Consider the following 26,466-nt stretch of genomic DNA (forward strand, 5'->3'; position numbering starts at 1 on the left):
TGTCCTTTCATGGTCTAAAGAGATCACTTTCTCTTTAGTACTCCTCAAAATGACTTTACTAAAGCGCACAGCGGGTGCTGGTACATCTTTGGAGTGCCAGCGAAAGAATCTCATTGGCATGCTAGTGACCCAGAAGAAGATGAAGCTAATGCCTTTAAATCCTCTTGCGCTTGGGGGGAATGCTGGCCAGCCTGCGGAAAGGTCAGGCTCACCTCTCGTACCAATATTGAGCTCCCACCCTGCTGATGACAAATCTTACTCTACTACTAGAGAATGCTGCTGATGTCTGGTAGCACCATTGCACCCACACCTAATGGTAACATGCAGTTCTCATTTCTTTTCCTGGCTTTAAGCAAATAGAAGGGAGTTCCCCTATAAAACTCTGACTCAGTTGAATTATGACCAGATCAGTGACCTTCCTCACCCTCATTCGTATCCACTGAGCATCGAGATTGGGGACCACTAAAGCATGCTGTTCATACTTAAGAATCTTGTGTGGATACTCCACCCATATTGGCCCTCCCCCAAGTCATCTGAGTAACACTAAAACATTCCTGACAATCCATCGGCTGGCCTTAACAGCACATTCATGTTTTGGGCACGGAGCACTGTCAGCTTCTACTGTGTGACAATATTTCATCCCACATTGCCTGGTAAGACCATTTCAGTTTGGCTTCAGCAAATGTTTTGAAACTTCCTGACAATGAAGGCTGACATATTCAAAGAAAACAAATGGTTATCCATATTTTGTAATGCTCCCTAATTTTCTAAAGAAGGGAACACTGTTTGGGCAGATTTTGCTGAACTGAAACTCACTAACTTGTAACTAATTATGTTGATTCAGTGTGAGATAGCTCTTGAAGACTCTTTTAGTAAGCTCTAATTTTCTTGATGTCATCTCTCTCAGAGTGTGTGCCCTTTGTAGAAACTGGGATACATCTCCTGTGGTTAAAAAAGACAATGTTTGGACCGGCATGGTCATGTACATGGGTGCAGAAAAGACAGTATATAAAGTGAGGGGTTGCCTGCGAAAGTTTAGGAAAGTCTGGCAGCCATGGCTGAGCTACTACAATCTAGAGATGGAAGAGGACGATATAGATGTACTGGAAAACGCATAAAATGACGCGTGGGCGAGGGGTTTGTTACTCTAGGCCCACACCTAGCTGAGGAACTCGAGAGATATCTAGCTCGGGGGTGGGAGCTACCAAGGGGGCCATGAAGGAAACCCATAATGCCGTATACTTTGTACCCTTACTAATTGTAAATCTTGTAAGTAGTAATCGATGGACACTGATTGAGATGTACCTGCTGAGTTGTTTGATGTTCCATCAAAAAAATAATACAAAATTAAAAAAAATTAAATTAAAAAAAGACAATGTTTACAGTCTATGTTAAGTTGTTTTAAACTGTTACTAGCCTTTTCTGGCTAACAACACAGAGTGTGACTGGACACAGTAATTTTTGGTTGGTAGCCTACATCTTCAAATCAATGGATGGGTCACATATAATTGCTTTCCCCGTTAGGACTTTCAACAACATTTGACACTGGACTAAGGCTCACTGCTTTTCATATTTTCATATTACATTGACTTGCAGATCTGCTGTTGCTTTTTTTCATTTTCTGTCCAAGTTCATGCCCAAAGAAATAAGATATTATTCATCAAAACAACACAGGAGAAATGTGTGTAGCCTAAAATAAATAACCACTACCTCAATAATCTTCTGCTATCTTCTTTGCCTCCTGAGACAGTATCTGACATCCATAACCACTTTGACCAAGTCATCTAAACGTGCTAAAATTCTCATGCTTTCTGCACAGCATCCATCCTCCTTAAACTACATTTTCTGGTTTCAAATTTCTATTGCATCTCCAGTATATCTTGCCATCCAGCATCTCCTTTCGCTCTGCAGCTTACAACTTTCTGGTAGCAATGACCTAAATTCTCATTGCAATTTCATATCTACTCAGATTTCAGAGATGCCCGGTGGCCCGACTTAATTGATTAAAAAAAAATCTCCCAGCAACTACATACTTGTTGCTAATAATCTCTACCTCTTTATCTAGACCAGGCAACATCCAGCCAGTCACAGCATAACCCTGATCAAGATCCTTTCTCACAAACTTCAATCTGGGGTTTTCCCCTGCCATGGAATACATTTCACCATGTTCTCACTCAACAATGACCTATCCTGGAAAAAGAGAATTGTCCCATTATGATACTTCTGGCCTTGCCTGTCTGAAGCCATCGATACTTTGGATCATAGACTGCAAATGTTACAATCTCCTGCTTTAACAGAGAATCGGTAAAGTGTCTTTCCTCTTTTTCACTGACCCCAGAGCAATCTTGACTTCAGTGTTACTCCAGGATCCTTATTTTACATGGCCCATCTACATATGTTTTCAGCCACTGCGCTTGTCTGCAGTCTCTAGAAGAGGCTCTTTACAGACAAAGGTCAGCACTTTCCTGGTCATTCAGAGCATCTTTTCTTTGACCTGGGGCTTTGCATCAGGATATGGATGTCTTGATATTTTGAAAATTGCTCTCTTTGTCTGAGACTCTTCATCAGTCCTCAAAAACTCCTAATCCAAAACTCTAAGCTGCACATACATTAGGTAAACACCTTCACATAAGCCTCAGAGCAGGGGTCTACAGCCATTTCGTAGCAAGAGCTCCTTATATTCAATAAAAACCACCCTGCGCTACCAATATTATTAGCACTGTAGTGTTGTAATAGTCACCACGTCAGACAAGATTACATTAGTGGCTACCCTATCGAAGATTAGCACCAGTGATCACTTCAGTACATCAGGCAGGGCTTCCAGCAGTAACACAAAAAAGTAGTTCTCAATTTAGAAAGACTTTACATGGGTAATACTAACAGTCATAACTGCAACACCCCTGGTGCCACAGTAATATGTCTCCCCAACACTGAATGACCTATCACTCAAATAACAGTTTTAATATATCTCGGAATTCCAACCATTTTTTCTTCAAAAATTAGCCTAGGAGTGCCAAAGACACACACATTGTTATCTCAAATACACACTTTTTAAATTTTGATATACATATATTAATTCAGACAAGCAAAAGCTTTAAATTTAGTATGCTGGGCTGCACACACGAGAGCTTCTTACAGGTAGCTGGAAAGCGGTCAGTAGCTCACAAGCTACTTGTCGGAGAAGCCTGTCTTTGAGTCAAACTTTAGTAACACCTTATGTCTGAATCCGATCTGGATTATTTTCTTTTCACTAGATTTTATCACCATTCAAAACCTGATAATGATCCTTATCCTCTTATCTAAAGACAATGAGCAGAAGGCCTGCCCTACATAGCAGGAGAGTAAGATGTAGTCTACGTCCTTCCATTCTGGTCTACAGTGAAGTAGACCTGATATCTGCCAATTAAAAGGAGAAAACTGGAATCTTGGTCATCTTCGGACAGTGGGGATAGACTACAGATATCCAGTGCAGCGATATACCTGGTGACAAGCCTAGGTCACACAACAACACAACACAGGACCTTGCAGCCCACACCTCTCCGACTGACTGGAGCAGGTGTTCAGCACAACAGCATAAAGGCCTGACCAAACCCAGGAAACAGTCAGATGGAGCAATCTTTACACCCCTACACCAAGAACAGACATAAAGAGGCCCTACAGCAGGATGGTGCGGCAGAGGCATAGAAGTCACTGATACACAAAAAAAGAGGGACCTTTCACAGAGCCCTGTGACGGAATGTACCTGGGGAGTGGCAGAGACCATGAACCGTGGCGGGCAAACTTGGAACTGAGGGCTAGACTGGACCTTCATACTAATATAGAGTGGAAAGTGTTAGGGGCCTGGAACTGGGCTGGTCTATCAGCAGCATTAGCGAGGTAGGGGAGGCCCAAGTGAGTCCTGTTCACGATTCATTCAGAACTGCAGTACCTACTTGCGACCTGATTTCACCCAAGAGCAGTAGACGGGATGCCGGATAGTCCAGTCGAGGCTGAGAACTGGGAAGGTGGCTCGTCACAAAACAGTATCTCCAGCAGAGCCAGTATCCTACCACTCTATGGCCATAGAGTATCTACACACAAGAGTTGGGTAGAGGCAGCACCATTTGCCAGATTAAGCTAATGTCCTGCTCAATCCGCTGAGTTGGACAGCTCCTAGGTTATGTCTGTAAATGACATCTGTAGTATGAAGCAATGATCTACTCTTTGAGGCGTACATTGTCTGGAGATGCCAGTAGAAGGTTATCCTTTGGGGATCCCTGACTCTGGGAGGGCAAGGCATCTGGTCAGATTGGAGCAGCTAGAATCTGAAGAGTTACAGGTCTCTGTTGGGTTAGTTACATGAGGCAGTACATCTAACATCACGGGGCACTCAGTAAGGTCTATAAATTGAGGACCCCATGACATCTCCGAAGAGGGAGAGGGACCAGGGTGAAAAGAAAAGCACCATATAAAATGGGGACACACTGCTAAAAAAAAGGACTGATTAACTCTGTATGGCAAATCCTATTCCACCAGAAGCTAAGGAAGCTGAAGCTTCGTTCACCAAAACACTCATGGGTTTGTAGGGTGAGTTCTCTTCCCTAAAATGGGGTGATGAAGCAGGAACTCAAGGAAGTAAATGAAGATTTAAATGACCTGCGGGAACATGGGTTTTCACTAGAGGAATTGTGGGATGGTAGGTCAGAGTAATTGAGGTTGACAAGGGTACAACATTTCCAGCAAAAAGAAAGGATAAAGGGAGCAGCGAGAAAGAGAGTGGACTTTAGCTTCCAGGGGCATCTGGTTCTCCTATTTAGGAACCTCTCAGTTACTACAATACAAAACAAAGGAGGGTCTTCCAGTGGGTGGCAGATTCCCTCTGCACACATGGCATAGATTATCGATTGGACCACCTGTTTGAATTAATGTTCCAATGGCAGGGGAGAGAAATGTATATTGGAAAAGATGGAGTTGTAAGATATCTTGCTAGGAAATTAGGTGATAGTTGAGCTTGTGAGACAGACGTTAGTGTGGAATTCCTGCTGTTTGTTATATGTTGAGGGAAGGCATAAGGCTTGGAGTAAGGAATAATTAGTTGTACCGAATGGAAGATTGAAAGCCCATTGGGATCAAGGAATGCTCCAATGCTATTATCCTACATTGGATAGTGAATAAGATACTCACATGTGTGTCTTTTATTAGGAGAGGGCTAAACTTCAGGATTGGAAGACTGGTGACTTTCAGGCCCTGAAACGCGCAACATATTCTTCATTCTGGAAACTCACTTTCTCGAGACAATTGGAGACTTATGTACTGCTCTTTCCTTCTGCAGTAGTTCACCTCATCTAAGTCATAGACAAAAGAGATGGGCATCTTGAGAGCTCCTTGTACCGACTTCAAGACACGTTTATGGGTGTTAGTTGCTTTTGAATGGTAAGTTGTGGGTTTAAGAGCAGTCAGGATCAGGAACCCTTTCTCAGATTGACATGTCTAAAGTTACACAATAAGGCCTCAGGGCCTGTAATTATAGTGGAAGACTAGAATTTAGCACTAGATGACCAACTAGATAAGACAGAATAAAGACTGGAGGTACAGTGGTTCCCTCAGGGGAGGGACATGGGTGTGTATCTAAGCTGAGGCGTCTAAATATTTGGAGGGAGACAACTCCAGTGTCAGTTGACTAATTTAATTACATGATTCTGATAGAACACCCTCTGAGCACCTGCCTTAAAGCAGAACAACAAAAGGTGCAGGTGATATTGGGCCATGATCAGCACATTAAGTTGGGGACAGGTGGATCAAAAAAGGGATCCTTATTGGTGTCTCAATGAGTGACTATTTAGAGATATCATCCTAGAAGTAGTTTGGCACTCCCTCAAAGCAAGTAAGCAGTGACTGAGGAGCCCTGCATGGCAGAGCTGGCTAGATTGAAGAACATTAGGGAAAAGTTGAACGGAACCTCCAGAGGGAATTTATGCCCATTGGAGCTCTACCAAAAGCTGTAACAGAAGGTATGACGGAAAGTACTAGCTGTTTGTGCCCAGATACATCATGTGGGGCTAAATGAGGTGGAATTCTCGTTACCCGAGATCCGTTCAGTAGACAACAGAGCCCTGTACAAATTGCATCTCCTTTTTGTGAAATCAGTCCACTTCTTTGTACAGCCCTAAAACAGCCCAAATCATCTTCCTTCTTGCATTCACATGCTTCTTCTTTTCCCAGACTCAAAGCTGACAAACCACCATAAAGTTCCCCTGCACCAGAAGGGGCTGTGATGTCTCTTCGATGGATTAATTTCCCCCTTAGTTTTGCTTATTTTTCATCTACGTTCTTCCTACCATTTTCTTCTGAGTCTCAAATAAAAGTGCAGCATTTTGTCCCAGGATGACACATGTATCCGTACATGTGCTTTTAGTTTTCTTACGGATCTGCAGTCAGTTTCTTACCTTGTCTGACTTTTTTTTTCCAAATTGGAGAGTTGGGCAGGAAGATTCTCTGGTTAATAAAGTACAATTCATCAAACATATTTAGTACTTCCAGTAGGGTAATTCCAATTATTCAGAGCAGTTATGCCTTTGCAGGTAATAGTGCCTTTGGAAACAGCTTTTGCTAGGTTTAAAGTCTGATTGCTATGTGCCCAGGTGCCAGGGTTGTACTACTGCATAATGATACCAACAATATCCTGATAAAAGAATATTGAGAACCGACTTGCGAGGGAACAAAATATCGATAGATAAATGCATATTGGAAAGTATAGATTTAACATTCCTAACTCCAGATCTATATACTTTGAAGATTTATGTACCTCAGAGGTACACATATGTGGAGTTAGGTGTGGAATATCTAGACTTACTCACCTATCAATATTATATTTTTCAATATTCCGTCCTCAGTATTGTGTTCTATCAATGTTGTGGTTTTCATATTCAGAGGGCACACCTCTGGCAGTTCCATTGCAGGTTGGTTATGGTTGGATTCCTCTTTTTCTAGAGTTTTGCAGTAATGGTTGATGTCAGAATATTGTGCAACAGAAATACTGTCTAGCATAAATATTGTGTCCTTAATATGTTTTTGGAAATATCATCTCAGTGGGTGTAATTTTTTTATTTTTGACTCCAATGGGAAGATATGTTTGAAGATGCTATTTAGTACACAATGTTTATCTCAGGTGATATTCTGACAACAAGATTCTGGTACCACACCTTATGCTAATCAGCAGTAGCTAAATACCTCATCCGGGGAAATTGAAACTTTCTTTGAGTGTTGTGTTCTGCGGATTATAAAGGAATACTGAGACCGTTTGATTGACTGACTTGATGAGGTGGGTGAGTTGAAGGTGGAGGGGACAGTCTCTGATGTGGAAGGGGCACGGTCTTACAAGGCAGGCTGTGAAATTAAGTGTTCATAGGTTCAGTGCACCTTCCATTGTAGTGACACAAAAAAGACTTATGTTGATGTGGATCTATCAGGGAAGCTGGTCTGGTGGGAGGTCTGTTTTCGGTTGACATTTTCGTGATCCTTTTTTGATGTATGACACTTCTAGGATATTTCAGGTAGGCAACTCTTCCCCCCAGCTAGGAGTTTTTGCAGGTTTTATGAGATTCTAGCATTGAGACCATACTTATAACAGGCAACCACAGTAACTTTTTCTAGGGAGCAAGGAGAGAACCATAGTTTGTCCTAGCAGAATTGTCCTAAACCTATCTACTTCTGGATGACAATTCCAGTGACTCAAAGCATAAAGATGTGGGTTGTTTTCACTAAAGTAACAGCAAAAATGATCGAAATTAATTATAGTTTTGATTACCTGGCTCAAATGACATCCAGTGCCTTTTTTACGATCAAAGAAGTATTACCTGTGACTGATTTATGAGATTAGTGTGGCAATACACTGTATTGATGAAAGTTGTATCTAGCGCAGAAAATCAAAAACAACTGATTTTTAAAAAAAAGTTTCATCTACCCATGCATATTTTCTAATTTCTAATATGTGTGTCCTATTTCTTTGTCTTCCAGCAATTCCTGTGGAAAGTGCCAAACAAAATCCACATGTCGCTTTGGTGTTGACTCATCATGGAGGGCATATTGGTTTTCTAGAGGGTTTATGGCCAAGGCAGTGCACTTACATGGACAGACTGTTCAGCCAGTTTGCGCAGGCTGTATTTGAGCATGGCGATGTAGTGTCTAGCATGTGAATCCTCGAGATAATGCTTTCTTAGCTCATCCTCGACGCACATTGCCAAGATCTGATCAAGGCATCTCCGCTAACTGCACAAAGTTCACCAGTTCTAGTCATTGAAGTTAAGCCAACAGACTTAATGAAGACAATATGTACAAAAAGTGTTTTGAACTAAGCCTTTGTAGCAAGACATTAGTAGAAACATAGGGTTTCACTTTTGTATTTTATTTTTTCATATGTTACCAATAATGACCTTAAACGAAATAGCACTCTCCAGGTATTGAATTGCACTTAATTATTGCCATGCACACACAGAATACAAGTCCTCAGGGTTTAATTTACACCAGAATATTTACAATGGTATTATTTTTTGTAGGAAACCAAATAATTTGTAATGGCACTTAATGTCCATGAGTCATTTTTTAGTTGTACCGGCGTATTGCTTCTGGAATGTAGCTGAAGGAACATTGGCCTGTTTAAAAAGCACTGATTCTTTATTTTCTATTCATAAGCGTGATGAGATATGAAACATGAATGCAGAAGTGCACTAATCATTTAATGTAATCTGTAGTTTAAATCATAGATTGCAAAGGCTTTGGATTTGTTCTGGATATTATATGGATACCCTATGAGCATTGTAAGACGGGCTGATTTTGTTTTTATGATGCCTACACCATGTTTGTCTTATTTATAAGATAGACTTTTAGGTTGAATTATAATATTTATTTAAAACAAAAATCTAAAATACACTGAAATAAAAACAATGTCATTTTAAAAACATTAGTCATTCGTGTACAGTGATTCTGCAAACATGAAACCATTGTGAACTCGAAATAGTAAAATGCAAACATCTGCCTAGTTCCAATCAAATAAGAAATTAATTGGTAATTAAAATGTTGATATCACAAGTTCATACATTTGTGAATGTTACCTAAATCATCAAAGTATGGAAGACTGAATAACTTTTGCCACAGTTCTGATGACAAATATGTAAATACACTATGTGTAAACCTAGAAATATTGCTGTGTTCATGTCTATGTCATATGACTAGACTATGCAAACATTAACCCCCTGTATGCTAAACCCCCTCAGTTTCATGTTCTTCCGCTGACCTTAAAGGACTGCAGTGATCCACAGTCCTATGTTTTGTGTTTCTCTTCCTTAATGGACTGTTTTTTTCCCTTTATCTGTGTGCACCAGGTGACTTTGTGCCATCCCATTCTTCTTACTACCAGTGGTCTACCTCTCTCTGCAAGTGGTGATGGAAGAGAGTTCACGCTTCATAGAGCTTAATTCTTGCAGTAGTTAGAACTCAGTGTTTGGGCAAGAATTCACGATATCAGCCATTGTAGGTCTCTCACCCTCTAAATTTCATACCCAAGTCAATGGATCTTCTGTGCAGAACAAGATCCAGTTCTTAAGGGGACACTTTAGCCATCCCTGTAAGCAAGTGGCTGATGGTGTATCGAGGATGACAAAAGCCTTGAAACTAGTTATCGTGATCTCCTGTACCAGTGGAGGGTGAAAGGAATCCTAGCCTGCATAGGTGCCAAAGTTTGAGATTGCTTATGTGTGACATTTCCATAATTTACAGTGTAATTATGTGTGACATTTAACGACAATGAGTGACACTTTCATGCGATCAAAATCAAACAATGAAGACGAGGGAAACATATAAATCTAAAAACTCTAAAAAGATCTTAAAACTGCTGCAAAGCCCCAGGGATCTAAGGACACTGCAGGATGGATGAGTGTGCATGCCGATCTTGCAAGACAACTCACGTTAGTTTCCTTTTTCTTTTTACACACTTTTATTAGTAATGTGACTGGTAGCGCCCCCACGCAGTCCTGCATGAAATCAAACTCATAACCATGCACAGCCGGTGTTTGGCATCATGACGAATGAACCTACTACATGTGTGCAGCAAATAAACTAGTTTGACAAAAGGCCAATTTATCAAAAACAAGGCCGTACCATACTCTAACAAGCATTGGTAGTGCATCGGTTCCGCCTTTGTGAGTAATACTGTGTTGTTGTTGTAAGTTGCAGCTGGGTGAGCAGTTGTGCAATATAAGTTACTGGAACTCCGTTAAAGTGTTATGATTTTTTTTCAATTTACAACAAAAATTAATTATAGCTTATTATTAATCACATAGGCAAAACCGATCCATTACCAATACTTGTTCATGAGAGATACCACTAACTTAGTTTCCCCAAATTTAACATACATTTTTGCAATAGTGTGCAACTTTTTTTTTTGTTGTTGCTATTTTGCACACACCTAGTTCCAAGATCCAGTTTAGATGCATCCAGTGGGTACCGGTATTACGGGTACCTCCTTGGCATGGACCATCTGCCCCTGGTACTAGTGCCTGCTACGGATGCTGCTGGACTGCTGGTGGTTACGCTCATGTTGCTGCTGAGATGATAGATTTGGGGTATTTATACATAAAGCTTATTGACATGCAGTCATAAATCCTAAGGCCACAAAAGAGGCCAAGTCCAGAAATATGAGGCATTTTGCTTGAGCGCTGCTGCAAGTCAGAGCAGAGAGCAGACACGAGGAGGGATCAGAGCCAGCAAAGCTTGTTCATTTCATGTCACTGTAAAGGCCACGTGCTCTTTCTGATCCCAGGAGAGAGTCTGCGGAGTCCCAAGGAGACCCCTCACCAGGCTGATGTGTCTGGAGCTATAATATTAGAGTAGAACTTACCTAGCTCGTTCAGAGTGACCATGCATGCAAATTATTATTATTATTTTATTATTATTATTAGGCCTTGTATAGCACAACAAATCATCCCCGAAGGAACTCTCGGCGCCCTGGTGGCACACTACCAGTGACCCATGACAGTTAGAACATCCATGTTTTAAGCTGTTTCTTAAACTGCACAAGGGTTATACAGGCTCGGATCTCATCTGGTAGTCTATTCCAGTGGAAGGGGGCTAAATGAGAAAACGCACGACCACCCATTTTAGTTTTACTGATTTTCCGGGGCAGAGCAATTTCCCATTACTCGATCTCAATTGGCAGATGGGGACATAGGGTATTAGCTTCTCCCTTGGGTACGCAGGTCCAGTCCATTGAAGTACTTTAAACACTATACACAAGAGCTTAAAGACTGCTGTATTCCTAAAGGGAAGCCAGTGCAATTATCGCAAGACATGTAATGACAAGGTGCATGCCGGTTTGTTGAGAGCCAGCCGCGCTGCTGTATTTTGAACTACTTGCAGCCTTGATGACATATCTTCCCTCATTCCAACTAATAGTGAATTACCGTAATCTAGACTACTGACTAGAGGCGCCTGTATAACGGTCTTTCTGGCCGCAAGGGGAAATCCACTAAAAGATCTTTCTCAACATCCACATTAGTCCGAAGCATGTGCCTGACAGCTTCTTCACATGACCTTCCATAGAGAGTTTATTATCAATAATAATGCCCAGGTTCCTTGCCTGTTTTTTTGGGCTAGGTGCTTCCCCCAGTTCTATAGGCCACCAGTTCGCACACCACAATTTCTCAGCCTCCCAAATGTACAGTTCATTTGTATTTCTATGACACACACATGACTGGGAACCATTCTGGAACATATAACACTTCCCACAACCATCACTGGGTCAGGCCTACCTTCCAAACTTCCTCAGGAGGTAGAATTCAGGCCTCCAGAAAATAAAGATGTGTGGTATGAAGCAGCAAATAAAATATAAGGTATTTTTATGGGCAACTTCAATGTCAAACTCCAATCACCTTTATTACTCTGTAAACCGAAAGGCCTATTTCTTGACTGTGTCCTAAGAGTAACGAACACCGGGAGGTGCTTCAGCAGCCTGATCGCGCGCTGCCATAAGCATTTGAGTCATATTAATATACAGGCTGGCACGTACTTGGGCCGCGGATGAGAGTCCGGAGGACGGTGATGCTCCAATAATTGCAGGCCATTCACACTCAGTGTGCAAGGCTGGCGGCAGGCAGGTTCAGGCCGTGAGCCGAGCAAACCGTGGCAATTTCGGTTTGCTGACCCGCCTCCAGTGAGAGTCACCCATCGAGGCTGTCCAGGGAGAGTCCCGAGCAGGGTTGTCCAGTGATAGACCTTCCTGGTGGCCACTGCAACCTGGGTCACTGACTCCTCCCTGTCTCCAGTCTCCCTCGACTGTGTTAATAAGTGAATTTGGCGGGGGAGATTAACAGCCATGATTGAATTTGCGGCGCCGCCCTCAAACCTATAGCTGCAAGCTGTCTTCTTCACCAACAACCTAACCTTTCCCCTCTAGCAATAGCAGCAGGATGTGACATCCCGCCACGCCGGCATTGACACACCCTGACTAGTCTCTCAATGACATCAGGCACCGCACCGCGGGGAATCTCAAGAACCATACAAATGTTGCACTAAGCAGCCAGTGTGAGCTTGCCAGCAGCCTTAGCCCAAGCCTGGAGCAGCGCGCGCACGTCACGGGCTGCGTGTTGCCATACTTAACTGTTATGCAGCTCTTCAGTGAGTGTCATAGCTGACAGTCAGACACTATGCATATGCGTGACAATGCATTTCAGTGCGGTAATGCGGAGTACCACACCTTCTGGGTGACTTAAATGTACATAGCGAGTGTGTGGAGAATACGGAGGCAGTGGCTCTTCTGACCGACCTCGCAGCACTAGACATGAACAAGATTAATGAGGGTCCAACCCATACAGCTGGGCACACTTTAGATATTAGAGATCGTACCATATCAGGTGTGAAACCCCACGTCCCGTGAGTTGGTCTGACCACACACTTGTTAATTTTCAGATTCAGGGACCCAGAGATAAGGAAAAGACTGGCCTTGATTTTAAACACTCATTTAGACAGTGGCGCAAAATCCCTCCAGAGGCTTTTCCAGCTAACTTTCCAGTAGCATGGGAGGGAAGACACGGAAAGGTAGTGGAGGAACTTGCCCACTTTAATGTCTTGGCAAAAGCTGCAATTGATCAACTAGAGCTGCTAAAAACCTCTAGGGGCAAACCAAAGCAGGCTCAAGCAGCTTGGTATACCACTGAACTACATAGTGAGAAAGGCTGCTGCAAAAATTTGAAGAGGCGGTGGAGACGGACCCATAATATAAGGGATAAAGGAAAATACAGGAGATCAGTAGCCCAATATCATAAAAATAGCCAGGAAAGCTTCCATTGCTCAGCAGTTAACCCAGGCAGGGAATGTTCCAAAAGCCTTATTCCAGGTCCTTAAATCTTTTACGAACCCTAAAGCGTATGATCTGGAAGAACCCCCAACCCAAGCCATATGTGACAATATAACTGATTATTTTGAGCAGAAAATTGATCTGATTTATAATAAAAATCAATGCACCCAATAATATGAAATCAGGCAGAACTTATGACTACAGTCCCCGCAAAGAGGGGACGCCCTTGGCAAGCGTCCCCCGACTGACTGGGGAAGAAGTGGAAACTTTGCTACACACTGTAAAGTCAGGTTCTCCATGCGATGTAATACCAGCCAAAATCTCCGCAGGCCTTGCCAAACAACTGGCCACCCCAATTTGCTCTTTCCTGAATGTGTCATTAAAGGAAGGCCATGTACCATCAGAAAGGAAAGTAGCACAGTTCATCCCATATCGCAAAAACACCAAGGCCTCTATGAAAGATCTTTCGTATTTGCATCCAGTATCACTGTGGAAAAACACATTAATAAACATCTGTCAGCTCACGTCGAAGTGTCAGGTAGCCTGGATGTGCTGCAGTCAGGCTTCAGGCATACGCATAGCACGGAGACAGACCTGGTGGCGGTCACGGACAACATCAGGCTAGCACTAGATAGAGGGCAATCCACCTTGCTGGTGCTGTTGGATCTCTCAGCTGGCTACAATTGAATGCTGGGAAGACGGAGATTCTGCTCTTCTGAGAGGCAGTATTGATGTGGTCGCCAGAGTGGTGGCCAAGAGAGCTGGGTGTCTTGCCCGCCCCAAAGCCATCAGTGAAAAATCTGGGGGTGCGGATTGAGCAAAGCCTGAACATGAAGGAGCAGGTGGCCCTCATGGTGGGCTCATGTTTTCATATGCTGAGTCTGTTGTGGCGAGTATTCCCTTTTCTTCCAGACTCGACTACTGTAATGCTCTACTGATCTCGGCTAACAAGGCATCGCTAGATCACTTAAAATTAGTCCAAAACACAGCGGCATGGCTGGTACTGAATGCCCCTCACAGAACGCCGTTGCACCCGCTGCTGCGTAAACTTCATTGGCTGCCGATACGCAATCGTATGAAATGTAAGGTTTGCTGCATCACTCATAAGGCGGTGTTTGACAATGGCCCGGCATACATTGCATAGAAAAAACAGCAATACAACCCCTTAGGGACCTGCGATCGAGCTCTAAATCCCTCCTCAGAGTCCCCTGGATTAACAAGGCTGGTACAGGGGGAAAAGCTTTCTCGTATCTTGCCCCTCGACACATAAATTCGCTCCCTATCTCACTGAGGCAGTGCCCGGACCAGCTTAAGTTCAGGAAATCCATGAAAATGTATCTTTCTAGACCTTCCATAGTGCCAGTATATTCACGTCAGTCCACGAGAGCAGAGATACCCCTTCGGGGTGATTCAAGCGCTATATAAATTTGGAAATAAATAAAATGCATTAGGCTAACGCTTGATGCATGGTACTTGTTAGGACTGAGCCTGAAGCACTCATCTACCCTTTCCTTGTAAAAACAGATGATATAAAGAATAAGGATTATTATGCTTTGATTCCGCTCAGTGGAGGAGAAGCCTCACGCTGATGCTGCCCGATGCTGTTCAAATGAGACTATTGCCATGTCATGACCTGTTTATTTATTATATATATATGAATCCACAGTCAGCAGATTAGTACTCCCCTCTTTCAATGTCCATTGTGAGAGAGACCCTGGCATGGGTAGACCCCGCTATTAGCAACCATTGACCACTCCCTGTGGGTTCTGATATATAGGCCCTTACCGTAGCCGTTAATGTAAGGAACATCAAATGGGAACTGGCACTCTCGAAAGCCATCGTTTGGAGTCCAGTTGACTGTGCCCTCAGCAGCATTAGTGTCTGGACACCTGATCACCACAACAGGACATTGACAGCAAGCACCATGTAAATTGTTTAGTTTGCTAGTTGAAGCGTGGGCACTTCGTACTTTTGGTGCAGCAGCACTGAGAGCTTGGGTGATGAAGTGTGTGATGGGCTGTCCCTGAAGATTTACATGTGGAAGGAGTCCAATGAGCAGGAACTCAGAGGAGATTCACAGTTGCAATAAATGTGTATCTTTCTACTTCAGAGACGGATAGGAATTGAAACTTAGAATCGCGTGAACATGTGCTTGTCTTTACAGGTGTTAGTGTGTTTGTGTGCTTGTGAGGCATCTGTGACTTCTTTTAGGTGGAAATGGACCAAGCAGTGCACTGCATACGTTTATCCTTGCACTTGTCTTAAGCTAAATGATTTTATAACATTTGATTTTTTTTACAGGCTCTGTGAATAGTTTGCTTCCACTGAATAATCCCTAACATTATTGGGCAGTGTGTAACCTGCATGTTACTTACAATTATGTATTTCACTCCTTTCTTAGACCTATCTGGGCTTCTTACATGTCCGAGCAGATGAAAGTGATGCTATTGGTGTGGTTTATAAAGGGATCAGAAACGCAGTTTATTAAGCTGGCAAATGTCTATACGTGAATTGTGTTATGCAATTGTCAAGGAGAGTCAGGTGATGAGAGTCAAGAGAATAAGTATAAATAATGAATAAGTAAATAATTGTGAATTCACCCAATGGTGTAAAATAAGCAACAAGGACGCCAAAAAAACAAGGTTCATAAAAACGTCTTTAGCCCTGTTTTCAAAGACAATCTGCTAGAGCCGTCAATTGACCTTTGTTTTGAATTAATGCTTCTCTGTCTCCCAGCTTATACACCTCCTGATGAACATGCTGACCAACAGATCATGGTAATTTCAGGTCTCTGTAATGTGGATACCTTAGGAAGGCAGTGATCCACTGGCCTCGCTCCATATTAACTGCTACCCTCCAACCAGTACAAACTAGTGTTGTCCTCCATCCACTACCAACCAGTGTTACCCTCCAACCACTACCAACCCGCGATATCCTCTGACCACTACCAGCCAGCGATACACTCCGATGCTACCAACCAGTGATACCCTCCAACCAGTGACACCCTCCAACCACTACCAACCAGTGATATCCTCCAACCAGTGATACCCTCTAACCACTACCAACCAAAGATACTCTCCAACCACTACCAACCAGTGATACCCTCCAGCCAATACCAACCAGTGATACTGTTCAACCACTACCAACCAGTGACACCCTCCAACCATTACCAACCTGCGCCTTCTACCTTACCATATCCTATTCTAGCTTCAATATTCCAAACAACACTTCACCAATCCTGAACAGGCAAATAAAAACGTTCAAGTAAATACAGTATCACTTAAGTATGAATTCCTAAAATCTAGAAGTAATCTTTTTGAATTTCGCCAATTCCCAATAACCATTTATTGAGATATGATCCAGGACGCGGGTGGTGCATTACAAAATCAGAGTGTAGTTCTAGGCTCACGCATGCAGTCATTCCATTCTCTCAACTTGCGCACCATTCGACTACCCGCTGCAGCCTGGAATTCAGCTTCCACCATTTCTTCCACTTGAAAGTGACCCGCCTATTTGCAAACCTTTTTCCAAAAGTAAGAGCAAACCCACTTTTGCATTCCACTTGTTCCCGCAGTTTTAGAATTCAGTAGCTGTGGTGACAGCAGTTAAGATTTAACCAACTCAGTGAAAGATATGTGTCTCACAAAATTCAAACCTTTGACTTCATGTTGACCTTAGGTTATGCAACGCGTCATTCCGTTCTCCCAACTTGTGCACCATTCGACTACCCGCTACAGCCCGGAATTCAGTTCCCACCATTTCTTCCACTTGAAAGTGACACGCCTGTTTGCAAACTGTTGTAATTTCTCTCCTCATTATCCTCGCTTTTCTTTTTCCCATGGACCCTTCCAACCTCCCTCCTCTACCATTGTTCTTGACTAATTCTTTAGAATGCATTGTCAAGGTTCTACTGTGCAGTCCAAGAGCCCAACTGCCGCTTGTGGGTTATGAATGTCATTGAAGGAGCTTAAGCTGAATAAAGCTTTGAACTCTTTCTGGTGTAAGTTTCTTCATTACACTGGTGACGATTTAGTTGTGTGGAGGTGTTACGCAGCGGAGAAGTGTGAAATAAATTATCTTGAGGAGAAAAAGATGCGCAAGTATTGTTATATTAGCGACAAGCGTCAATTGAAATTGGGCAAGTCACAGCCTATATTAAGAATTATTGCGGTGGAACAGAGAATTTATTCAAACATTACAACGCACCTGTGCCTTGTGCGTTCGTCTCCTGGAAGCAGACTGTGACCTGGAAAGGAAACACTTATTGCCGGTCCTGTCCTTCGTGAGGCGCAACCTTGTTCGGGCGAAGTTTCCACAGTGTGTGCTGCCCATGCGCTGAAGAAGGAATTGCTGAGGAAAGGTTATTGCCGGCCCCAAGTCTTTCCAGTGAGTGCGCGACCCCGTCTGGGGGAATTCTCCTCATGAGGCGCGGCAATTGCTGTGAGAGGAATATTTGGGCAGACGAGGAGTTTGGCTGCAAGGACTGCTGTGTGTCCGCCGTGAGGTTGTCTTAGCCTGCGTGATCTTCTTGCTTCCCTGTCAAGGTGAGATTTTTGGCACTTCTGAGGAGAGTTACGCTCCTATCGACGCTCAGCTGCGAACACACAATTAACTCTCAATCTGTGTGGGGCGTTTGTCAGATATAAATTCACTTGCTAGACTGATTGCGAAGAGATAAGTTGCTGCCTTGTGTTAAGTGAATTTTATAGGCAAGTGTCCGCTCCTGACTGGTTATGAGAGCACAATAATTTTGTCTACACAAAGCAGGTGGATATACTTTAAGCTGCTGAAGAGAATCTCTTAAGGTGAGCGCATGAACTCAGCAGTACACGGTTTACTCAATATTAAGAATTAAGACTGTGAGGAACTTTCTCACTACAGAAAAATACTACTCCACAAGAAGGAACATTTGCCAACCACATTTGAATTACAGAACTCCTTAACTTTGGCTTATTTTTCAGCACAGCATCTACAATTTTAAACATTTTGATCATTACTTCCTCTTATTTTTCCCAGCAAAATTGCATATTATCTCGGAATAAGATCAAAAAGAATGTACAAATGATTATCATTGAGCGCAGCCTTACGACGTGGAGGTCCAACGAGGGAGGTGGCCTCAGCGAGCGGTGAGCCGCCGGTGGACTAGGAGTTAGAGGGCGCGGCATTGGGGGTATCTTGTGAAGGGTAATGCTGCATCCCCCCGCTGATGATCGCACAATCACAGCGCCCACCTGGCCCACTCGCATCTTTGCCTCTACACTTACAGGAGCCACACATAGCGAAGCGATTGACATTGTGGAACTTAGCGCTCCCTGGGGGTGCTGTTCCTTGCTCGCAGTCCCCTTGAGACCCAGTTGGTGACATGTCTTCTTCCCGAGTGCGCATGACAAAACCCTGAAGGACTTGTTCGCTAAAGCCCAGGCCGACCGTCAAGCCTCAGACATGGCGACAGGCGCTACCCTCCCTGCCTCGGAGCGCAACAATGAGGCGGAACAAATCACGAAGGCATTCCTAGAATCCATGTTTGCTGCTTTACGAGAAGACATCCAAGCGCTCCAGAAAGAGTTCACGGCCGAAATCAGGGAGGTCCGCAGGGACATGGATGACATCGGAGAGCGAGTTGCCGAACTAGAAGGCAAGAGTGATGGGAGAGACACGGAGTTAACAGCGCTACAACAAGAGGTTATCAGGATCAATGACCAACAAGTTGACCTGCAGACCCACCTGAAAGATCTAGAAAATGTAAATGTAAATGTATAGGCATTTATATAACGCACTACTTACCCGGAGGGTCCCAAGGCGCTTCGACCGCTGCAAAACCATTCCTGGCTTCCCTGAGAGATGGTCCCTTAATGGGTATCTCCAGGGTGAGACCAGGCATCCCCGGCGGTCTGGTGGGGCCGTTAGTGAAGATGAGGCAAGCTAATGCCCAGAGTTGCCGAGTGTGATCGCTGATCAGAGTGGGCACCGAGGCGAGAGAATTATCGAGTCCGCTGACCCTGGTCCAGAAACCTGCCGCGCTGGGAATCGAACCCTGGTCCCGGGCCGTCCTCTGCTCTCGGGTCTGCCGCCTCTAACCAGTGAGCCACACTACTTCACTAAGAGCCACACTACTTCACTAAGCGTTCCCAGCTACATAACATCCGGATCCGAGGTGTGAAGCTGACTGACGACACGAAGGACCTCTTCAAGTATACAAGGGAACTATTCAATCAAATCTAGGGTCTACCCAACCCCTGGAGATGGCACTACGCCTCGATCGAGCGCTTTAGGTGGGTCCTCCACAGGCCCCATCGGCCCCACCATCAGACATTCTGGTCTGCGTCCAGGATTACCACACCAAAGAAGATATCCTGCAAAGGGCGCGTCAGCAACATCCTCTGACATTTCGCGACCAGTCGCAGGTCCTGTACCAAGACTTGTCTGGACTCACACTGCAAAAGCGCAGGACCTTCCGGCCCATCACAATGCACCTGCAGCAGCGCAATATTTCTTACAGCTGGGGTCATCCTTTCCGCCTGGTATTCCACATGGACAACAATTTGTATCAGTTGCTCTCCTTGTCGGAGGCCTGTCGCTTGCTGGGCATAGATCCCCCCTGTAGGGGAGACCAGTGAAGAAAGCCCTAAACGTGACACAGCCAACTCCAGGCCCCGATGGCGCCTGCAGGGCAGACGGCGGTGCCCTAAAAAGCCTCCCGCTGCCGAAATAACGGAGGCCTAACGGTCTGCCCTTGAAACTGTCTCAACAGAATTGCCCAAATCCCACCCCAGCTGAACTCAGCGGTCTCCATTGGCGGCCTGATTGTTTGTCTTGGGCCCTATGCCGTTGGCGGGAGGGGGCTTTTTTTTGACTCGTGGTCGGCCACCCCAATTCATCACATTTTCAATCGCCAAAAGATGATGGACAATTTGTTCTCGTTCTCTCTTTTATGGATGATGGACTATGGGAGACAGTTCATTCTTTTCAATTGCTCTTATTTTTGTTGTTGTTTTTCTAGGGGGGTTTGCGGGGGATCCAGTGTTCCATGTCCACCTTCCTTCTAGAGCTAGGTTAGTCCCACACACCCACAGAGCCTTCGGTCACTTGGCCGCCTCACACCCCAGTTATACCATGTGTGGCACAGTATCTATGCTTTTGGTCCTTTTTGGTGCCTGTTATGCCTGCCACCACGCTTAAGATCTTAACCCTAAATGTGCGGGGTCTCAATAACCCAGTAAAGCGCAGAGCAGTCCTGTCATGCCTAGAGAATACCCAAGCAGATCTCTGCCTCCTGCATGAAACTCACCTCTTAGCAAGGGACTGCCACCGTTTTAGATCCTGGAAATTTCCCACCCAATTCTTTTCTTCAGGTCCTACCAAAACAGCGGGGGTGGCGATCCTAGTGGCTCAGTGGTTTCGGCGGGAAGTTCTACAGAAGGAAGCGGAGATTAAGGGGAGACTCCTGGTTTACTGATTCGCAATAGGCTGCCTGACCTTCACAATTGGCTCTATGTATGCCCCTAACGAGGGCCAGGAACGGTTCTTACATTCCGCGCTCTCGAAGGGAACAGCCACGACAGTCCGCCATGTTATCCTGGTGGGCGACCTGAACCTAGTTTTTGATAACAATAAGGATAGGTCTTGCCAATGCACTCACCAGACGGGCGCTCTTTCTGCTGAGGGGCTTACTCGAATACATGACCTGGGGTTGTGTGATCTGTGGCGCAGCTTCCGCCCTCACGAACGAGAATACTCATATTACTCCATTGCACACAAGACCTATGCGAGATTAGACCATTTTTTAGTATCTACATCGGTGCACGCACTCACGACTGCGGTCGATATAGGAGTTGCCTTCCTCTCGGACCACGCACCAGTAATCGCCACTCTCACTCTCCCACCAATATCATTGCCCTCCAGGGTATGGCGTCTCAGAGATACGTTCCTACACCGGGAGGACATAGTTAGCACATACAGCACTCCATTATTGATTACCTCTCACATAATGCCCAATGCGAAGGAAGAGGTAAAGTATGTTCTTGGTTTATCAGAATATTATTCAAAGTTTGTAAAAAAACTTTGCTGACATTACCCTTCCTTTTGTTAAAAATGTGTTAAAAAATGGTGTAAAATTTGATTGGAGTGAAGAATGTAGAGAAGCATTTACTAAATTAAAGTGCCTGATTGTAAATGCCACTTTTTTAGGACAATTTGATACCAGCAAATGCACTTACTTGCCACGATGCCAGTACCAAAGGTATAGGGACAACCCTTAGTCAAGTTGTAGATGGAGAAGAAAGGATGCGTCAAGGTCATTTACTGAAGCTGAATCCTGTTACTCTGTAGTAGAGAGAGAAGCACTAGCATGATTCTGGGCAGTGAAACACATTTGTGTGTTTGTTTGGGAAATTCCTTTCACACTAAGAACATACCACAAGCCTTTGGTAAGTGCATTTTCAATAAAAAAAAAATTGAAAGAACCACACCTAGAATCACCTAGTGATTCCTTGGTCTAGAAGGAGTCAACTTTAAGATTGTGTACATACCAGAACAAAAAAATCAGGCAGCTGATTGTCTAGACTTCCCTTGCCAAATAATGAATTGCAGAAAAATGTGGTAGAAGAATTTGTGGTGCCAGCCATTATGGAGGGATTAAACAAACAAGAATGGGAAGACAGTATAAATAGTTATCTTGTGATTCAAAATGTGAAAAAACGAATTTTGACGGGGTGCCCTAAAAAAAATTCTGATCTTAAGAGTGATGAAAAAGGATTTTAAGAGATAAGAAATTAATTGTATATATGTGATCAAAATTTGTATAGAGGAAACAAATTGGTACCCCCTGAAAGTTTGCGTGAAAAAAATCATAAATCTGGCACATGAAGTCGATTTAGGGTGCACTCTGACTAAGAATAAGACCAGATTTCATTATTGGTGGCAATCATGGACTCCATGATTGAGAGGAACAAATGACAATGTATAAGCTGATCGTACATCGATAAGACTAAACAGGTTAGCAAAAGTCACAGCTCTGCTGTAGATATACCTCTGGTTCCTTGGAAAAAGTTAGCTCTGGACATTATTGGCCTTATAAATGCAAGGGGACTTGAGGGTAGGTTCATTATGACACTTCTAGACTATCATTCCAAATGGGTAGTCATCAAAATTGTGCATAACATCATTACCAGTATGGTTATAACATTCCTACAAGTGTTTTGTATTGAAGGTGTACCTCAAACCCTGGTAACGGATAATGGTGTCCAAATTACATCTTCACAAATGAAAAAATTTTTACACAAGTTTTCTGTAACTCACTTGCAAACTGCACTCTATTGTCCAAGAGAAAATGGATTGGTTGAAGGAGTCAAAGATTGTATCCAACTCAACGTACGCAGAGGTTTGAACATAAAGATAACTAGATGAAATTATGTGGTTTTATCTCGTTACCCTCACTCCATTACTGGTGTATCTCCATTTAAGTCTCTTAAAGGTAGGGAACCAGGCACTAAACTAAGTCCTTTGTGGCTGGTTGGCAACAAAGATGAAGAAGTTGATCGTGGGAAAATCATGGAAAGAATTCAGAAACATCAAAGGAAGTATGTGAATAAGTACGATTGTAGAGTGCAAAGGAAGATCAAAATTTGGATGGAAGGAGATGTTGTAAGAGTAAAGTTGCCTAGATCTGTTTACTCAGGTTCCTCTAAGTTTTTAGGGAGAAGGAAAATTGTGGCACAAGGATTACAAAATGTACTAACTTTGTTCTTCTGAACTAATCCTTGATTTTCCTTCTATAGCTATGTTCATAATGTATTCATCTTCAATTCAGTGCTTGTTATTTATTTCCCTAGGGAAGTAGATGTGTCGTAATTTCTTTCCTCATTTTCCCTGCTTTTCATTTTCCCATGGACCCTTCCAGCCCCCCTCCTCTACCATTGTTCTTGACCCATTCCTTAGAATGTATTGTCAAGATTCTACTGAGCACTCCCAGAGTCCAACTGCCGCTTGTGGGTTATGGATGTCGTTGAAGGAACTTAAGCTGAATAAAGCTTTGAACTCTACCTGGTGTAATTTTCTTCATTACAGAAACATTTTCCAAAAGTAAGAGCAAACCCACTCTTGCATTCCTCCTTTCCCGCAGTCTTAGAGTTCAGTAGCAGTGGTAATAGCAGTTATGATTTACCCAACTCAGTGATAGATACGTGTCTCACAAAACTCAAACCTTTGACTTCATGTTGCCCTTAGGTTACACCAGTAGGATGTTAATCAAGGAGCTGTCTTAACTGTCATATCTGCTGTCAAGGTGTATCCTCTGGTAAGATGACTTAGGGTTGAAGATATCTGCAGCAGAAATGAGTGTGTATCCATCAACTCTCAGGCCCTCATTTAGCTATTGAGGGGGCATCTGCAGAAAGACCATGCTTCTGTTTATTTCTACTGCAGCCTGTGATTGTGACTGTACCACACATGTAGATTGAGAATACTTTCGATTTGTTGCAGAGCTAACTCAAATGTTTACCTCAAATGCATATCTTTCTCAAGTCAATAAAATGAGTATCATTCAGATGAGTAGTAATTCACATCTAATATTAAATGTCAATAGTAATTCTTCTTTTATCGTGTGCACATTATATGTAATATCATGTGCCAAACATATGTAAACACTGCACATGCATGGCAGATGATGTTATATGTAATATGCTTTGAATATGCATTTTATTTTCCTTGTATTTTGCAAACTTTTTTGAAGCCAGTAATTGCAGCAGCTTTCTGACCATCCTCTTCTGATATCATCAACGTTTTATAAAAATTCTTTATATGTATTAGAGTGTTTATAAAGCTAGAACTCTTTAGCACTGATTTGTGACTCAGTGCTTCTTTGCCCTAGTCATTCTCCTATAGTAACAAGTAAGGTGGGAGTTTCCATTAGTGTTGAACTCTCACATCTAGTCCAGAATCATTACCGTTGACAAACTGCACTAATCATCTCCTATTAAGTGACGTATTTACAGATTGAGTTGTGAACTCTTCAATCTTTTCTGCATTTAATCAGGAGTCCGTTGTGCAGTGAAAAGCTTGCCTGAAGTCCACAAGGAATGACCAAGAGCATGACCATAGAGCTTAAATCCAGAATACCTGATTCAGTTGTGTACGTACAAAAAGTCTAGTCAAAATCCATAATAGTGGCATCTCTGGTCCAGAAGAAGGCAGACCCTGTAGAATTAGTAGCATCAGCACATCAAAGGTTGGAGCTTTGCTTCTGGGCACCATAGACCATATTACAGAAAACATGTGGGACTTTTGCTACTTCAGTCATACACCAGAGACACCAAACAGAATATAATTGACTGAAACGCGGGGGTCACATCCTGAGAGAGGTATTTGTTATTTAGTCAGTGGCTTTTGTTACTACCTCTGGTGGCTCGCAGATGTACATAAGGATAATAATCTACAGAGGAAGCAGTGATACACATCGAAAACCACAAGTCTTTAATACCTTCTTAGTCTGAGATGCGACTCAAAACATTGTTAAAGCTTCTAGGCTCTTGTCAAAACCAAGGCAAAAGTCCTTTCGACCGTCTTGCAAGGGCATCATAGTCAATGACATTATAAATACTGCACACAGAACATTAGTCACATTTTGACAAAGCATTTTGTTCGCCAAACTCGACGTTAGGCCCTAAGATCTAACATTGAAGTTAACATTGAGCCCTATGGTCAATACTAGTGTATATAGGAGAGTATTGGGCTCTTCACATCCGTGCGGTAGTGTTAAAGCACTGAAATACGGTAACCATTTTGATGAAATCTTAAAATGCTTTTCAACAGCTCAGAGATACCGGTTAAATGATTAAGTAACGTGTTTGGGCAGTTTTGAAAGCTGTGATTTAGTTTTGAAGATAGCTTTAGCTCTGAAGCCCAAAACAACTTCTACCAAGTCTAAAAATACCAAATGGGACCCACCTCAGTGTGATCATATCCTCATGGAGCCCACTCTGTAAACATGAACTATACCTTCATCCAATGAAGTGAAGAGCGGGAGACCGCTCTCATGGTTCTTCTAAACTTTAGATCTGCATTTGGTAACCCCACGACATTTATCTCTTGACAGGCTTGTTTTTCTGGAGTGGGTACCTGACCTGACAGAGGCCCCAGAGCTCTTTAAATGAGATGGAGGTCCAGATTCCAAGCAATCAGCACTTTGGGTTCTCCTGCAGCATAAAGAGGGTTCCAATTAAGTGTCCTTAGTAGAAGGGAGGGATGCCTTCTGCCATCATGCAAAAATAGACAGTTGTCCTGCCCCGAAGGTAACGTCACTTCCGTTACCAGAACTTCGGGGGCCCTAGGGTCTCTCTCGGGCAGTGAGGTCACTTCTGGCGGTAAAAAGACCGTTTTGGGTCTTGTGTGTTGTAACATCACCCCCGTCACATGTTATTTACGTGCTCATGGTTCTATCACATGTTTAGGATGCCGTCATAATAGGTGAGGGTACCAAGACCACGTGTCCAGGCTTTGTCAAAGGTAAATTTGTAACACTCTTGAACAGTGACTTTATGTGAACCTCTAACAAAGCAAGCCCTGGCTTGTTCAGAGGGCTGCAGTCATGAAATCTTGACAAATGTAGAGCACCTCAGATAGGCCCTCTCGGGAAATACACAGGCATAACCCAGCCCTTCTGTCTCCGTAGGCTATATGTCTTATCTTGGACGGTTCATATTTGACTTAAAAAGGTCTTTTGTTAGAAACATGTAAACAAATTTATAATTGAGTCAAAATTGCATATACGGGTGTCTGGTACTTAAATTCCCCAGAGTGCTGCCGTCGCATTATTAGTAAACTCCAAGAATAAAATGTCGTCCCAGAGGACTCACACACACAAATACACTCAGAAGCAGAAATCTGCTATGAAATGGAACCCAAACGCAGATGGATGCTGCACCTCAGCAAAGTACTCCCATTGAATAATTAGCAAGATCTGAGTACAAAATGGCATCCTAATTTCCCAATGGGCACCCACACACACAAATACACTCAGAAGCAAACATCTGCTAAGAAATGGAACCCAAACCCAGATGGATGCTCGACCTCAGCAAAATCGGCATGTGCATAATTATCAAGCTCTAAGTATAAAATGCCGTCCCAAAGGACCCACACATACA

General features: G+C 43.3%; 1 protein-coding gene across 2 annotated transcripts in view; it reads left to right on the plus strand.

The window, feature by feature from the left end:
• Nucleotides 1-8,938, plus strand: part of ABHD3 (abhydrolase domain containing 3, phospholipase) — a 379,776-nt gene extending 370,838 nt beyond the window's left edge. For both annotated transcript variants that reach the window (XM_086965630.1, XM_086965631.1), the window contains one exon: nucleotides 7,996-8,938. In XM_086965630.1, the coding sequence (XP_086821756.1) occupies nucleotides 7,996-8,174 (179 nt within the window). In that variant the 3' untranslated portion in view covers nucleotides 8,175-8,938. The remainder of the gene's footprint in view (nucleotides 1-7,995) is intronic.
• Nucleotides 8,939-26,466: the final 17,528 nt, after the last annotated feature.

Source organism: Lissotriton vulgaris, chromosome 4_1, assembly GCF_964263255.1.
Source record: "Lissotriton vulgaris chromosome 4_1, aLisVul1.2, whole genome shotgun sequence".
Classification (NCBI taxonomy): Eukaryota; Metazoa; Chordata; class Amphibia; order Caudata; family Salamandridae; genus Lissotriton; species Lissotriton vulgaris.